Raw genomic sequence first — 14608 nt, 5'->3', positions numbered from 1 at the left:
GCTCTTTTTGAAGTGCTTCATCCCAGCTAGATGGGGAGATGGGGGGCCACTAGGAGTCAACAAAATGGATTTGAGTAGGGAGGAGGACACAGGGGAGGGGCCTGGGCGTTGCGGTGGGCCGTAAGTGGACTGGGAGCCAGCCCTGCGATAGGGCAGCTTATTGGGCCGCACTGGGCCCAGAGCAAGGGACCTCGTACTGCCCCTCTAGTCTGCCCTGGCGGGGCCCCGCGGGGAATCCTGGGTCCAGTTGTAGGAGACAAGGACGAGGAGCAGCGGGTTCAAGCTACAGGAAAGGAGGCTCCACTTCCATCCCAGGAAGCGTTTGTGAGGGCGAGGACGGTTTGGAGGTGGTGTCTGCGGCCTCGGAGGGAAGTTTGGGGAGGAGATGAGAAGGGCCCCTGTCCAGAGGGGGGTTTTCAAGTCCCAAGAAGGTCTGGGGCTGGACTGGATGGCCCTTGCTGGTCTCGTCCAGCTCTGTTTGATTCTGGAAGTCAAAGAACAAAGACAGGGAAAAAAGAAACTACCACGTTTCTGAGAAGCAACCAACTTTATTTAAAAATAAGCAGTTTGATCCTATGTACAGAGACACACACACACAGAGAAAGGTTCCTGCAGGGAGGCCCAGGGAACGAACCCATGGAAGCCCTGGGAAGAGGGCCAGCCCCAGAGCCTGGGCCAGGAGAGGAGAGGAGGGAGCGTGCGGGTGAGCAAGTGGGGCAGGGGAGGCAGGGATGGGGCCCCCGCCAGCTGCTGTGCTGGTTGGGCGGCTGCCCCTGCCTTCCTCCCAGGACCCAGTGCAGGGGGAGGCCAGGGAGGTGTGGGGGGGGGTGGGAATGTGTGAAGTGTATGGAAGGGCTGTGAAAATGGCAGCCCATCAGCATTTTGTTCCCTAGTGCCAAGCCCAGCCAGTCCCTGGCACAGAAAAGTCCCTTTTAAAACCTAAAAGCACAGCCAAGAGATGCTCCAGTGGCCAAAGAGTCCGGGGCCGCAGTGGGTCAGCGTGCAATTGGTGGCCCCAGTCGCTCTGGAAGACAGCAGGGGGTGTGGAGAGGGTCCCAGGCTGCAGAGCAGAGCCCTCAAGCGATCCTGACCAGGCGGCCCAATGTCTCTGCCACCTTGACGCGCACCACCGTCACAGGGTCCTTCAGCAGGACGGTGAGGGCTGGGGAGGGAAGCAGCACAGGAGTTGAGTCAGGTCAGCTCCCCTGCAAGCCCACCAGGGCTCTGGGCTCCTCCCCGGCAGAAGAGCCAGACTGCCCCCTTGACACCTGGGGGCCCCACAGAAACACCCCCCACACACACCCCTCAGCTTGCGGCAGTCCAGACCCCTGGCCGCCCAGCAGCTGCAGCCAGGTGCAAGGAGGCTGCGGCACAGCTGGGCAGAGCTGGCCCCTCCCGCCCGGCCCCACACCTCTGGCGGGCTCAGCCAGGCCGTCAGCTCCTGCAGCCAGCGCCTGGCACACGCCCAGCGACTCTTCCCAAACAGTGGAGATACAATAATATTTTTCCAGTAGCATGTTTACACTGCAAATCCGAGCCTCTCCCGTCCCTCCAGAGCGGACCAGAGAGGGCCTGATTTATGTGCAGAGCGGAGCTGCTTCCCTTCCCTTCCCTTCCCGCTGATCAGACCGGGGCCAGCTGCAGGAGCTTCCCCCCCCCCCGCCCGCCTTCAGCCAGAGGGCCTTGCGCTCAATACGGGAAGCTCTGCGGTGACCCCGTCCGGCGCACTCTCTCGGCGCCCCCTCCAAAGCCTCTCCCCCCACACACGCTGCACAAAGACGGGCCTCTCTCCCCCATCGCTCTCCAGGATCCCTCAGGCAGCCAACGGAAAGATAGTTTTCCCTTTTTTAGTGCTTTTTAAGCTTTGCTGGAAAGCTGCAAGATTTTCCGAGCCTGATTCTAAGCGATGAGGTCACTGCTGACAAGGAAAACAGGCCCCAAATCCAGGAGAGTCGGTTACTTCACTGGCTTCCTCTCCTGGAGCGGCACATTTCAGCATTGGGGGGGGGGGGGGAACTGGAGCCGAGGACTCTGAGCATCTCAGGGGCCAACAGGAGGGCCCCCACCTAACCCAGGTAACCTCCCGCCCCCGAGGGCCCTGAGGTGCTCAAGAGAAGCTGCTGCCATGGCCTGAAGGACGCGTGTAGCACCAAGCCACCCCTATAGCCCCCCCATGCCCCTGCCCCCACCTGCTGAGGAGGGGTAAGCAGAAGCCCATGCCATGTCTCTTCCCCATCCAGAGCCCAATTGATCATCTCTCTGCCCCCCCCCCCTCATCTCCTTTGCATCCTCAACTGGAGCAGGGGGGGGGGCAGCAGAGCTTCCAGGCTGCCAAATTCCACAGTGAAACCCTGCAGGGAACACCCACCCCAGCTAGCTGCTTTTGCCCCATGACCCAAACAGGAAGATGCCCTTGCTGAAGGCAGCTGGGGGGGGGGGGGTCCCTTTGGCACCTCTGATTAGAAGGAGGGCGGTGGGCAAAGCCTGACTGGGAGAGCCATCTGCCCCCACCTCTTCCTCCAGATGTGGCTGGAGGGCCCACCCAGGGAAGGAGGGAGGGAGGGAGCAAGCCAGGGCTGCTTGCGGAAGGACCACCCCAACAGCCTGGGGAGGGGCACTGCTGACGGCACAGACTCTCCATGGGAGACCTCATGTGCAGTTTTCATGCGCATGCATCTGAACTGCAGGGACACAACTGCCTCCCCCGTGTAGGGTTGGAACAGGCCTGTCGTGCCTTCTGAGGGGGCTGTACCAGAGACCCCACCATGGAGGCAGACTTTGGAGCCGTGGCCCAAGCGTGCCGTGGCGGCTGCACGAGGCCCCCCAAAGCCCCCCCCTCACCTGCCAGGAGTTCGTCCAGGTCCAGCTGCTGGCAGTGCTCTCTGCCCACGTGCAGAACCAGGAAGCCTGTGGACAAGACACCAAGGGGGGAGGGGAGCTCAGAAGCGCCACCCCCTTCCCTGCAGCCCCAGGGGGCATCCAAGGGGGCAGACCCCCACCCTGCCCACTCACCCACAAACATAGGGGCAGCAGCACGGATGTCGGCCCAGTTGCTCTTGAAGTAGAACAGGTTGGTGGCAATCAAGCGCTGCACGGTGTCCGGGTAGTTCTGCATCTGAGGAAACGGATCGGGACCACCAAGGTCATCCTCACCCAACAGACCCCCCCCCCCCCCGATGGCCAGGGCTTATGAGATTCTCCCACCCACAGAGAGAACTTGTGGACCAGTGGTCAGACTGGGAAACCCTGATCCCCACTTGCCCTGAAATGCAGAGAGACCCCCTCACAGGGCTGTTGTGAGGGCAGACTGCCTGGAGAAAACCGCATCACCTGCCAGCTGCCGCTTCCTCCGTCTCAGACGCCCTTGCGTGCCCCTGCTCACCCCCCCCCCCAGGAGGCAGCCTGTCCCTGGAGCCCCTCCCCCCCTCACCAAGTGCCTGCAGACGTCATTCAGGAATTCCCCATAATGGAGGCTCCGGTGCTCGTGGAGGTGGTTCTGGAACATGTCACAGAGCATGGGGCAGCCCATGCTGGGGCCACACAGCCGCAGGGCAAACTTGCAGGCCTGCAAGGAGGGGAAGCAGTGGGTCAGGAGCAGACCTGGCCCCACAAGCCCCCGCCGCTCCCCAGCCCAATCCCAGCAGGGGCCCACCTTGATGACCTCTGGCTTGGGGTCCTGCAGGTGAAGCAGGAGAGTCACGAGGCCGTTCAAGATCTGCTCAAAGAAGGCGTCCTCACAGCTCCCGGCACTGAACTTGGTGAGGTTCCCAAAGAGGACAATGGAGGACTGGCGGAGCTCGGGCCTCTCCTGCCAGGGAAGCACCACGCGGAGCTCAGGGGGGGCCCTGCAGCGCCCAAGCACCCAGGCCTCACCTTGCAGCTGCCCCGCAAGGCACCCACCCCTCCACCCCCTTTGCTCACAAGGAAGAACCGAGGGCAACTAGCCAAGGAAGAACGACCAAGCAGAGGCCCCGGAGCTGATTCCCAGGAAGCCGGCTCGGCCTGCAGCCGACCCCCTTCTCCCTCTCTGTGGCCAGCAGGGGCTGAGCTCCTTGTGCCCTTTCCTCCCCCTTCCTGGGCAGCTGGATCTGGGGGGGTTCAGCCACCCCGTCCTTCCCACGCAGGCCCCAGCAGGCAGTCTTCCCGGCAGGCCCCCCCTCCCTCTTACGTTGTCAAAGAAAGGCCGTATTCGGATGGCGAGGTGAAGCAGCATGGAGCGCACGTCCCTCTCCTCGGCGAAGGGCAGGAGGCGGGAGAGGCTGCCCATGGCCTCCAGAGCCACCGCGTCACGGGGGTCGTCCTTGTCGTCCAGGCCGTTGACCATAGAGGCCAGCAGCTGGGTGCTGTGCTGCCTCACCTGCCGGATGGGAGGGCCAGAGCGCTCAGGGGCTAACTCCTGCTGGCCATGTCCAGAGGGCTGGGCCAGGCCGGGTCCCACACAACCCCCCCCCCAAAAAAAAAACCACGTCAGAGAGTGGCAGCTCCTTTGGGGGTGGTCTGGCGGGAAGCAAAGCAGCAATGACAGCCCTGCGAGCAGGTGGGTACGAGACGCGGGAAGAGACCCAGGCAAGGCCGCCACCCGTACCGGAAACGTCCAGGCCTCGGGAGCCCTTTCGGGCAGCTAGGCCCAGCCGGGCTCCCAAGGCAGCCCCAGGGGCCACATGCAGGGCCTGCCATGGGTGGTGGAGGGCAGGGCAGGGCACTGTGGGAGTTGTAGACCCTTAGCGGGGGAGGAGTGCCAGGCCTGCCCCGTTCCCGGTTCCCCACCTTTCCTGGTGACCCCAGGGCCATGTTTCCCAGCCCCCGCAGGGCGAGCATGCGCACAGCTGTGCAGGGGTCTCTCTGGCGGGCCGTCATGTTGTCCATCATGGATTCCAAGAGGACCAGGTCGTTGACCACGTTGCTCTTGAGGAGCTGGAAGACACAGAGGAGACGACACCCACCCGGGGAGTCCTTATGTACAGAATCTGCCCCTCGGCCTTGGCCCGGCAGACTGGCAGAGGAAGGGTCTCCAGGCTCTCCAGCAGAGGAAGGCTCTTTCCCACCCCCTCTGGCCAAGGATGGAACGGAAGGAGCCTCTGCCACAGAGCCAAAACCCTCCCCAAGAGGGAGGGAGGGAGGGAGGGAGGGAGGCCTTTGAACCCAGCCCTCCTGCCCCCAAGAGCCGGGGGGGGGGCAGATGCAAGCCACATAGCGTGAGCGTCTGAACCCAGTGCTCCCACGGAGGGGGACGGCCTCTTTGACCCCTTGGCAGGCTGGCCAGTGCTCCACCCAGTGCTCCACCCTCGCATCTGAGCCAGCAGCCAGTCCAGCCCCCCCTCCCCCCCCGCCCAGAGCAGCCTAAATCCCCTGCGGCTGCAGCCTCAGCTGCGACTTCAAGAGGCGTTTTATGAGCAGGACGGAGCGTGGCAGAAGGGCCAGGCGCGAGGCCGCTCTGTGCAGACAAAGCCCACTGGAAGAGCCCGGGGCTCCGGGCGGGGAGGCAGGCGGGGTAGGGTTACAGCGGAGGCAGAGGCGGCCGGGCAGCAGGAAGCCAGCCTGACTCACTCCATTCCTCGGGACCGTACGTCAAGGGCCAGCAATGAAGGCCCATTTGCCGGTTCTGGCTGCGCAGCTGAGCCCCCCCTCGGGCCTGGGGTGGGAGTGGGGGAGTCAGGGGCATAAGCTCCCCGTCTCCTGGCCATGACCCTGCAGCCGCTGCTCAAGAGGACCCTCCTTCTGGCACGATTCACCCTCCTGGCTGGGGAGGGGGGAACAGAAGAGGAACCTGCTCCACCCCGCAGGCAGGCAGGCAGGCAGGCAGGCAGGCAGGCAGGCAGGCAGGCAGGACGATGCTGCGACCACACAGACCCAAATGTCTGTGGTGCAATTCCCCAGCCTCAAGTCCCGCCTCCTGGGGTTCCAGCCACGCCTCCCAGCCCCCACCCGACTCACCTCTGCGAAGAAAGCTGTGGTGGTGACCCTCTGGCTGTCATAGATGCTGTTCAGCATGGGCGCCAGGCCCTTCACGATGGGCGAGAGCTTGGGGCCAGCATGTTTCGCCATGGCGCTGCAAAACAGACACCCCCCCATCAACGCACTCAGAATAAACACCCCCCCCACACACACACACACCCATGCACAGCCCATCCTCTCTGCTCTGCAGATGGGCGAGGCCAATGCCCCACGCCATCCCCAATCCCAAGGTCCCCCTGCCTGGGCCCAACCTCTGCCCCTCTCACCTGGGGCTGGTTGTGCAAAGCTCTGGCCAGCCAGTCTCCATTCCCCTCCAGAAGCTAGGGGCCCCCTCTGCTTGACCCCCCCGGCTTCCCCAAGGACACTTCTGTGTTCCCTCTGAGCAGCAGGGCTCCCGCCTGGGCCCACGTACCTGGCCAGCAGAGCAACGCCTTCATGGTGCCTCTCCAGGGTGGGCAGCAGCTCCCAGCCCCCAGCCTCAGTCACAGCTTTGGCCACCATCCCGCTGCCCCCCTGGGTCAGCATGGCCTTCAGGGTCTCCACGGCAGAGCTGGGGAGAGCAGAGAGATGGTCCCACTCACCTGGCTGGCCCCAGGGCGCTCCCCCACGGCCTCCAGAGGATGGCCCCTGCCCCATTCCCCAGCCAGAGGGGTGTGAAAGCAGATTCCTTTGTCAAGCGTGTTTTGTTGGGGGAAACTGCTGCAAGCCGAGCAGGACCTCTGGGAAGCTTCCCGTAGCCTCTCATGCTAAATCCCAGATATCACGAAGAGATCAGCTTGGGAGCCCCCAAACAGGCAAAAGCTGTGGGGCCATCTGCTCCCCGCCCCGTGGGAGGGGCTGGACTCCAAACAGACCCCCCCCCCCAAGACTCAGGCAGAAATGCCCCTCACCACTGGGCCTCTGCTCTCCGGGGCACAAAAGGCCCCATTTGGAGAAGAGCTCATTTTTGGCACCCTGCTTCTCACCACCTGAAGGAGTCTCAAAGTGGCTCATGAGCACCTTTCCCTTCCCCTTGGGAGACACGTGGGGCTGAGAGAGCTCACGGTGGCCCAAGGCAGGCAGGTCCACACAGCCCCACCGGCCCTCCCCAGACTCCAGAGTCCCCATCGTGGGGGGGGGGCACGCACGTGCAGCGTGCGAGCAGCAGGTCTCCCCCCCCCCTCCCAGGGCTGCCCCCTCCCCCCTCCTCCCAGGGAGGAAGCCAGGCCTGCTCCCCCAGCAGCCCCTCCCCGCCCCCGGTCTGAATGGCTCGCAGCCCATCCGCTCCCGCCGCTGCTGAGGCCACCGTAACCCAATCCGGCAGCAGCGCGCCCGGGCAGCACCGCAGCACCATTCGAGGAATGCAAATGCAAACCACAACCCCGGCTGCAACAGGAAGAGCGATTTAATATTTCCTGATTTAGGGGGAGACGAGTGTGTGGAGAACAGGGGGCTAATCCCCCCACGGAGGTCAGGCCTGCCTCATACCTAATGCGTTATGGGCCGTGGAGCATTATCCCGCCCGCCTATTGCCGGCCGAGGACGTGCCGTTGTGTTGATGAGAAAGAAAAATCAGTTCCACATGGCGGAGGGGGAGCCGCTAGGCGCACACACACAGACACACGCCCAGCGATACCTGCAGGGGTCGAGGGTCCGCGGGGGCTGCCCGCGGCTGAGGCTCTTCCTCTCCTTGGCCGGCAGGTTCCTGGGCGGCTGGACCCCCACCGTGCAACTGACCCGCAGGAGCAGAGCCACAAAGAGCTCCCCGAAGAGTCCCGCCACAGCCGGGCCAGACTCCGGCACCGAGAGGAGCTCCTGCAAGGCACACGTGGCCTGGGGAAAGGGCAGCGAGGTCAGCAGGAGGACGGGACCGCCCCACACGCCCCCCCTCGGACACACCAGGGACAGGCTGGCCCCAGATGCGGAGCCACACACCCCTGGCCCAGAGATGCAGTCTGCGCTCAGCCGCTCTATCCGAAGGACGGCACGGGGAAGGCCTGCAGCCCCTTCCCAGGAGCCCTCCTGGCCCTGCGGATCTAGATGTCTTTGGGAGCCCCCAGCTGTTGGCCCCCCCCGCCCCCCACCCCTCAGGGAGGCCCAGAGACTCAGCGCCTGCCATCATGGCTCCAGCTCCAGCTCCCATTGGCAGGGAGAGGGGGAAGAGATTTGGGGCTTGCCATGGTATCTTTGGTGCTAACTGGATTCAGCTGCCTCCCACCACAATGAAACGGAGGATATAAATAAATGCTCCAATAAACAAACACAGGGTCCTCCCTCCCTCCCTCCCACAACAGGCACCGTGAGAACCAGAAGGGTCCCGTCTTGTCCAAGGGCGCTGGAGGGGCTTGCCGGTCAGGCGCAGGGCAAGAAGCCACCTGGCCACACTCCCTGAGGGGGCCAGGAGCCAGGCCGGCCGGCTGCCGGACAGAGGCGCTCCCCCACCCACCCACCAGGGCAGGGCCAGGCGTCTCCCCTGCAAACCTGCGCGCAGCAGTGCCTGTGCAGGCCGGGGAGGCCGGGCAGAGGGCTCTCAAACCTGCTTCTCCCCCCCCCAGGCTTTCATCATCCCATGGGGGGGCCCTGTTGGACTAACCCTGCAGGGGGGCATGGCCTGCATCCTGCCAGGGAGCCCAGCACAAAGGACACAAGGGCTTTGTCCTATTTGCTCCCCGAAGGGTACGGTGCCACTGGCAATGAGGCTCACAAGGAGCAAAAGGGACAGTCCGGTGGCTGCTCTCCCCAGCTCAGAGCACAAACACAGACCCAAACGCTGTGGGACGTACAAATACCTGAAACAAGAGCCGCTCCCAGGCCCCGTGTGGCCCAAGCACCCCGGGGGCTCTCCCGCTCCCCTGGTCCACCTAAGCCCCAGCCGCCTGTCAGCTCCACATTGCCTGAGGGAGTCTCCCCCCCCCCCAGGGCTCCAACTGCCCCCAGGAGAAGGCCAGCCTTGGAGGGGGTGGGGGAAAACACACCCACCCACTTTGCTACCTTGGAGGTGTCACCCTGACTGTTCTGCCAACAGTGGCTTTGAGCCTCACGTGGGAGGAGAGGCAGAGAACGCAGGCAGGTAGCTCAACAGGTGCTGCTGACCCTGCCAGAACCTGCCCCATCCTGCTCTCAGGTCCTCCGGCAAACAGGTGCCAGAGCACTTCTCCTGGGGGGGGGATCCTGCAGGGCCCTGGGTTTGTGGGGAGGAGGAAAGCACAGCCCCACGGAGGCGGCGTCCCCCTTTTGCCGCTGCCCTTGATGGAACTGGCCGGGGATGGGGGGCTCCCAAAACCCTCTGAAGAGAAGGGCCCTGCCGGCTGGCTTTAGAGGCAGGGAGGGAGGCAGGGAGGCAGGGAAGCTTCCCAGCTGCTGGGAGGGCTGCCAGGCAGTGCCTGAGTTCTTGGGGCACAAAACGCAGAGAGCTCTCCGGGGAGGACCAACACCTGAGAGGCGCTTCACGAGCCCACAGATTAGCACTCATCGACACGATGTGGTGAGGTGCTCTTCCCGCAGGCCACGCCTGTCACGGGAGGCACCCGAGGAGAGCAGAGCACTCACCGAGAGCGGGAGGGGGGTGGCCACACGCTCGGCATGGCTCCCCCGGAGGAAGGACTTGTTCTCCTTGTAGGGGACGTCCCGGTTGATCTTCTCCAGCAGCAGCTCCAAGACCTGGGCGGCCAGGGCGGGGTCGGCAGCCAGCGCCCGCCACATGGTGCCCGTCCAGCTGCAGGAAGCAGGAGAGACATGTCAGGGCCCCCCCCCCCCCCCGGTATGCCAGCCCCCTCTCAAGGGCGGCCCCAGAGGCTGGACCGAGAGCAGAGGCCCAGCATGACCCTGCAGAATGCAAAAGGCTGTGGAGGGTCCAGAGTCCCGCAGCCCGGGGGGGGGCAGCATGGTCTGCCCACCCCCTCCCCTAGAGCCACACCTGTCCAGGGGCAGGGGGTTGCCCAGAAGGCTGGCCACGACCGCCGCCCTGTGCTGGGAGGCGAGGATATAGACCGTCTGCTGGGCTGCCTTCCTCACGTGTTCCTCGTCCACCTCCTGGAGCTTGGCACGCACCACCGCCAGGATCTCAGGTACCTGCAGAGAGGTCAGTGCGGCTGCTTCAGAAGGCTCCTTTCTGCACCCGAGCTCGGCCAGCCACTAGCTAATGCCATGTAGACCCAGGCCCAGGCCCAAGGAAGCCCAGCGTAACCTCGTCTCCCCCTGGCAGGGGAAGCTCTCAGGTCTGGAAGAGACCACACCAGGCAGGGCGGGCTGCAAGTGACCAGACAGCGCCCCCCACTGGCCCAGAGGGAGAAGGGTCCTGGACCCACCACTTCCCTTCCTGCCCTCCTTGAGGGAAACTTCTGCCCAGGCTCCCCCACCCCACCCCACCCCCGTTCACACCTTGCTCCTGCCCAGCACCCTCCCAAAGGCATTCATCCCCTGTCATGCCCACATCTGTCCCGCACAAGGGATGCAGTGATGGCCACAAGCTGGGTTTAAAGGGGGCTGGAGGCAAGGACAGGTGACTGAAGAGAACTTCCACATTCAGAGGCAGTATATCTGAGTCCTAGTGCCGGGAGGGAAGACCTTGGCCTCTCTGCCCTGTAGGCACTCTGGAAGAACTGGCTGGCCCCTGTGTGAGGCAGGAGGCTGGGCGAGGTGGATCCTCCCTGTCTGGCCCAGCAGGGCTCTTTGGAGGCTCTTATGAGGCCTCGGCCTCTGTTCCTTGTGGACGGCCTTCCAGGAGACGGGAGGCTGCACTAGATGGACCCTCCTCACTGGTCTGGTCTAACACCCACGAGACCCAGGTTCAAATAACCACCTTGCCGTGGAAACTAGCCAGATGACCTCGCAGGGTTGTTGTGGAGGGAAATGAGGGACGATTGATAATGCACCGTGCCTTGGGAAAGCGGGGGCAGCCCGGTGGAAGCTCAGGGTGAAACTGCACATGCCTCTGCCCAGGAAAGCAGGAGAGGAGCCCCCCCCCCCCCCCCCAGCAGCAGCAGCCAGGACGGGGTGGAGGAAGAGACTCACCTTCTCCAGCAGGACGGCCCCTCGCTCCTTCAGGATGGAGTTGATCATAACGGCGGCCGCTCTGGAGCAGTTTCGGTCAGGGTCCGCCAGCCCCTCCAGCATGGCGAGAAGGAGGCTCAGCAGCTGGTCAGGCGGGAGGCGTTTGGCAATGACCTAGAAGGGGGAGAAGCCGCCAAGGCCCCAGAAGCTGTGGCCTTCCTCCTCTCCCGCAGACCCAGCCCAGCCCTCCAGGTGCATCTGAGAGCACGGCCAACCCCCGGGCAGAAACGCCACACACCAGCACAGGCTCTCCTGCACCCGCCATGGACCCCGGAGGGCACCTTTGGCAGCAGGACCACGAGGGGAGAGGCTGGGCCACCCGGCCGGGTCCTCTGGCCAGCCCTGGTCCAGCTCCCAAGGGCCCCTTGATGAGCATTCCCTGGGCTGCCAACGCCCCCCAGGGAGGGCAACTCGGCCTCAGACCACCCACGTCTCCCCCCTCCCTTCCCCAGGAACTCCTGCCGTGGGCACTGCTGGGCAGCCTGACCCTGGCGATGGTGCAGCAGGCCTGGAAAAGGGTGTTGACGTCCGGATCCTGCAGGCCAAGCTTCAGGGACGACAACTTCTCCACAGACTCATCTCGGTGGTCCCGCGAAAACCCTGCATGGGGGAAGAGCAGGCCAGGTTGGGGGACCACAGAGCAGCCTTTTGCCCCAGAGGCCCTTGAGGCACGAGCCCTCAGCCCCCTGCTCCGGCTCCCCCCCCCCCTCCAGCTGGCTAGGGCCTCGCCCGGCCAAGGACAGGGAAGGAGTGCCCCCTGCTGGCCAAGGGGAATGCCTGGTCACAAGGCAGCCAGGCAGGCAGGCGAGCCCCGGTCCCCTGCTGGGGGAATCCTTTGCACTCCCCTCCCCTTTGCAGCCCACTCCTGGAGTGCTGGAGAGTTGAGCTGTGGGGGAAAGCCCAAGGAGTCCTGCCCGGCCCTCGCTTCCGGGGGGGGGGGGAGAGGCCTCCCCGTTGTGGGTGGGGAGGGGGGCACAGCAGCACCCTCAGCACCACCCACACGTGGCTACCTTCGTAGCACAGCTGGATGCAGAGAAGGGTGCGCACGCAGTCGATGGCATGCCAGCGGGTGCGGGCCAGGGAGTCGGTGCAGCGTGGGGAGAAGAGCGCCACCAGCAGGCCCAGGTTGTAGAAGGGGACCACTGTCTGTGGGGGGGACAGGGAGGCCGCGTGAGCAGCAGGGCTGGGCTGAAGCAGCCACCAGCCTTTCCCAAAAGAAGCCCCAGGAAGTCTCCTGCCCCTCACGCCCCAGACGCATCCTTTCCAGTTGCATTCCCCACTTCTCCTCCACATGTGCCAGCTGGATGACCCTGGGCTCATCACAGTCCTGTTAGAGCTGTTCTCACAGAGCAGTTCTGTCAGAGCTCTCTCGGTCCCACCTCCCTCCCAGGATGCCTGTGATGGGAAGAGGAAGGCGAATGGGAGCCACTTTGAGACTCTAAGAATCAACTCTTCTTCTCGCAGGGTGTCTGTGGTGGGGAGAGGAAAGGGAAGGTGACTAGAAGCCACTATGAGCGACTGCCCCCGACTCACGCTGACATTCAGCTTCTCCCGATAGAACTGCAGGACCACGGCGGCCACCTCCACGGCTCGCTCACGCTCATGTTCCTTGCTGGACTTGATCCAGGGGCCCAGGCGCTGAGGGAAGAAGGGCCATGAGGGCCAGCCACGCCACGGGCCACTCCCCCGGAGGGCAGCCGGCCACAGCTGGGGCCAGGAGACCCTCCCGCTCGACCACAGCTGGGGCCTGCCCTCCCGGTGCCCTCGGTCAGAGCAGAAAGCAGAGGGCGCACCACCAAGGGTCGGCCCTCCACCTCACGCGGGCAGCAGCAGGCCAGTGGGCAGGGGGAGAGACACGGAACAGCAAGCCCCAGAAATGCATTCATGGCCCCCCTGCAGGCCCCTCCCGCCCCAGGCCCCTCCGCAGCACCCACCTCAAAAACAGCCTGCAGTCCCCGGGGGGTCAAGCACCTTTGCAGGAGGGCCTTCAGCAGGTCTTTGAGGGCGCCGAGAGTGTCCCTCCAGAGAGTCTGGCCCAGCAGAAAGGAAGGAGATGCTGGAGGCGTTCCGAGGAGGAGGAGGAGGAGGAGGAAGGCCCTGGGGCTGGGACTGGCTCCTTCCCCACCAGCTCCGCAGGCCCTTCCACCAGGTGGCCGCTCCCTTGACCTCAGGTCTCCCCGGAAGTTCTGGCAAGACTCCTGAGAGATTTAGCCAGGGTGGCAGCAGCCCTGGGGAAGTCAGGCTCCTTCCTCCAACAGAGGAGGACCCCAGGAAAGGCTGAAAGAAGCTTCTCTTCCCTGCAGTAATCCAGCCCAGTGGCCTCTAGGACCTTCCAGTGGGGGGCACGGAGTCAGCAGACAAGGGGAGTGAGGAGCCTGGCCCCCCCAGGAGGAAGGCCCGTCTGCCAGCCAGTGGTGGCAGCAGGAAGCCCAAGGAGTGGGCGTGCTGGGCTGAAGCAGGCGGGGCCAATGAGATGGGCATGCTGGAGGGCGAATCCAAGAGCAGAAGCATTGTGCCCTCTGCCCCCAAACTAAAGCCGCCTGGGACAGCCTCAGTTGCCAGCAAGCCCAATGTCCGGGGAGAAACCACAGGGAGCTTGGCGAGGCCTCTTGACGCCCACCCACTGCCCCAGGAGGCATCTCTGGAGCCAGGCAGCACTGGTCTCTGTCCACGCTCGGCTTGCCAGCTGGCTTCTGATTTAGCAAGGGTGCATGGGGGGGGGGGGCGCGTTGCCTGGCTGCTTTGTCGTACGGGGGGGGGGAACACAAGAGCCAAGACTCTGCAGCCTCTCCACCCATCGCAAGGAGCCGAGCAAGGATGCACTCCCCCCCCCCCCCGAGGGCCAGCCGTGGTTCCGCTCCGCACCTCCTTCCTCTCCTCCTCCAGCATCAGCGCTTCAGCCTCGGGGAGGGCCAGCACCCCACTCAGACAGGTGTCCAACAGCTCAGCCGCCTCCCCCTCACTCAGGGGGGGCTCCAGGAAGCTGCATGGGAAGTTAAGGAACTGGCAGCAGCTGGAGGAGAGCCAAGGAGCCGATGCAGACGGCAGGGGCCAGCGGAAGGCAGGCAGGCAGGCAGGCAGGCGGGCAGGCAGGTGGGCTCCCTTCTTCCCCCCGTCCGGGCGCTGGAGCGGCTCTCGCATCTGCGTCCCATCCCAACCAGGCCGCGGGACGACTGAGAGAGGATTTCGACCCGGCTGTCTCCACCCCTCGCTGAGCCCCCTCACCGTGCCCCTCCAGGGAGTCCAGGCACGGGTCACACAGAAAAGCCTGCCTCTGGACTCCCAGCCGTAGGAGGCCCTACGTAGGACACCCCTCACGAAACCCACAGAACACTCAAGCGGTTGGCAAAAACAGCCCCACAGAGTCACTGGCAGAGGGGCCCGAGGGGGGGAAACATTTGCCTTTTAGCCCAGGGGGTGGGTTGGACCCCCCTGTACCCGCTGAAGGGGGGGAGGGGGTCTCGCTGTTGCCCTTGAGTGAGCTGAGAAGAGGGAAAGGATACACCAGGTACACGCAGGTAGCCATGGCTCTCTGGCGGACGGGGGTCCTCAAGGAATCCAGAGGTTCTGCCTTGATGAAGTCCTGGGCAGAAGAAGGAGACCCCCCTGAGAGACCCTCCTG

At 64.5% G+C, this 14608-nt stretch overlaps 1 protein-coding gene across 3 annotated transcripts in view; it reads right to left on the bottom strand.

Annotated features, from left to right (window-relative positions):
• Positions 1-528: 528 nt before the first annotated feature.
• Positions 529-14608, bottom strand: part of MROH1 (maestro heat like repeat family member 1) — a 31472-nt gene continuing 17392 nt past the window's right edge. For all 3 annotated transcript variants that reach the window (XM_077353476.1, XM_077353474.1, XM_077353475.1), the window contains 19 exons: positions 14490-14569; positions 13852-13969; positions 12921-13016; positions 12520-12624; positions 11997-12132; positions 11474-11586; positions 10948-11100; positions 9851-10005; positions 9484-9649; positions 7571-7767; positions 6368-6505; positions 5935-6049; positions 4768-4914; positions 4169-4357; positions 3653-3808; positions 3431-3565; positions 3013-3115; positions 2842-2907; positions 529-1162 (listed from right to left, as the gene is read on the bottom strand). In XM_077353476.1, the coding sequence (XP_077209591.1) occupies positions 1077-1162; positions 2842-2907; positions 3013-3115; positions 3431-3565; positions 3653-3808; positions 4169-4357; positions 4768-4914; positions 5935-6049; positions 6368-6505; positions 7571-7767; positions 9484-9649; positions 9851-10005; positions 10948-11100; positions 11474-11586; positions 11997-12132; positions 12520-12624; positions 12921-13016; positions 13852-13969; positions 14490-14569 (2454 nt within the window). In that variant the 3' untranslated portion in view covers positions 529-1076. The remainder of the gene's footprint in view (positions 1163-2841; positions 2908-3012; positions 3116-3430; positions 3566-3652; positions 3809-4168; positions 4358-4767; positions 4915-5934; positions 6050-6367; positions 6506-7570; positions 7768-9483; positions 9650-9850; positions 10006-10947; positions 11101-11473; positions 11587-11996; positions 12133-12519; positions 12625-12920; positions 13017-13851; positions 13970-14489; positions 14570-14608) is intronic.

Source organism: Paroedura picta, chromosome 9 (genome assembly GCF_049243985.1).
Source record: "Paroedura picta isolate Pp20150507F chromosome 9, Ppicta_v3.0, whole genome shotgun sequence".
In the NCBI taxonomy this organism is placed as follows: Eukaryota; Metazoa; Chordata; class Lepidosauria; order Squamata; family Gekkonidae; genus Paroedura; species Paroedura picta.
The sequence above is the reverse complement of the archived record's forward strand: the minus strand, read 5'-3'. Positions and strand labels throughout refer to the sequence as shown.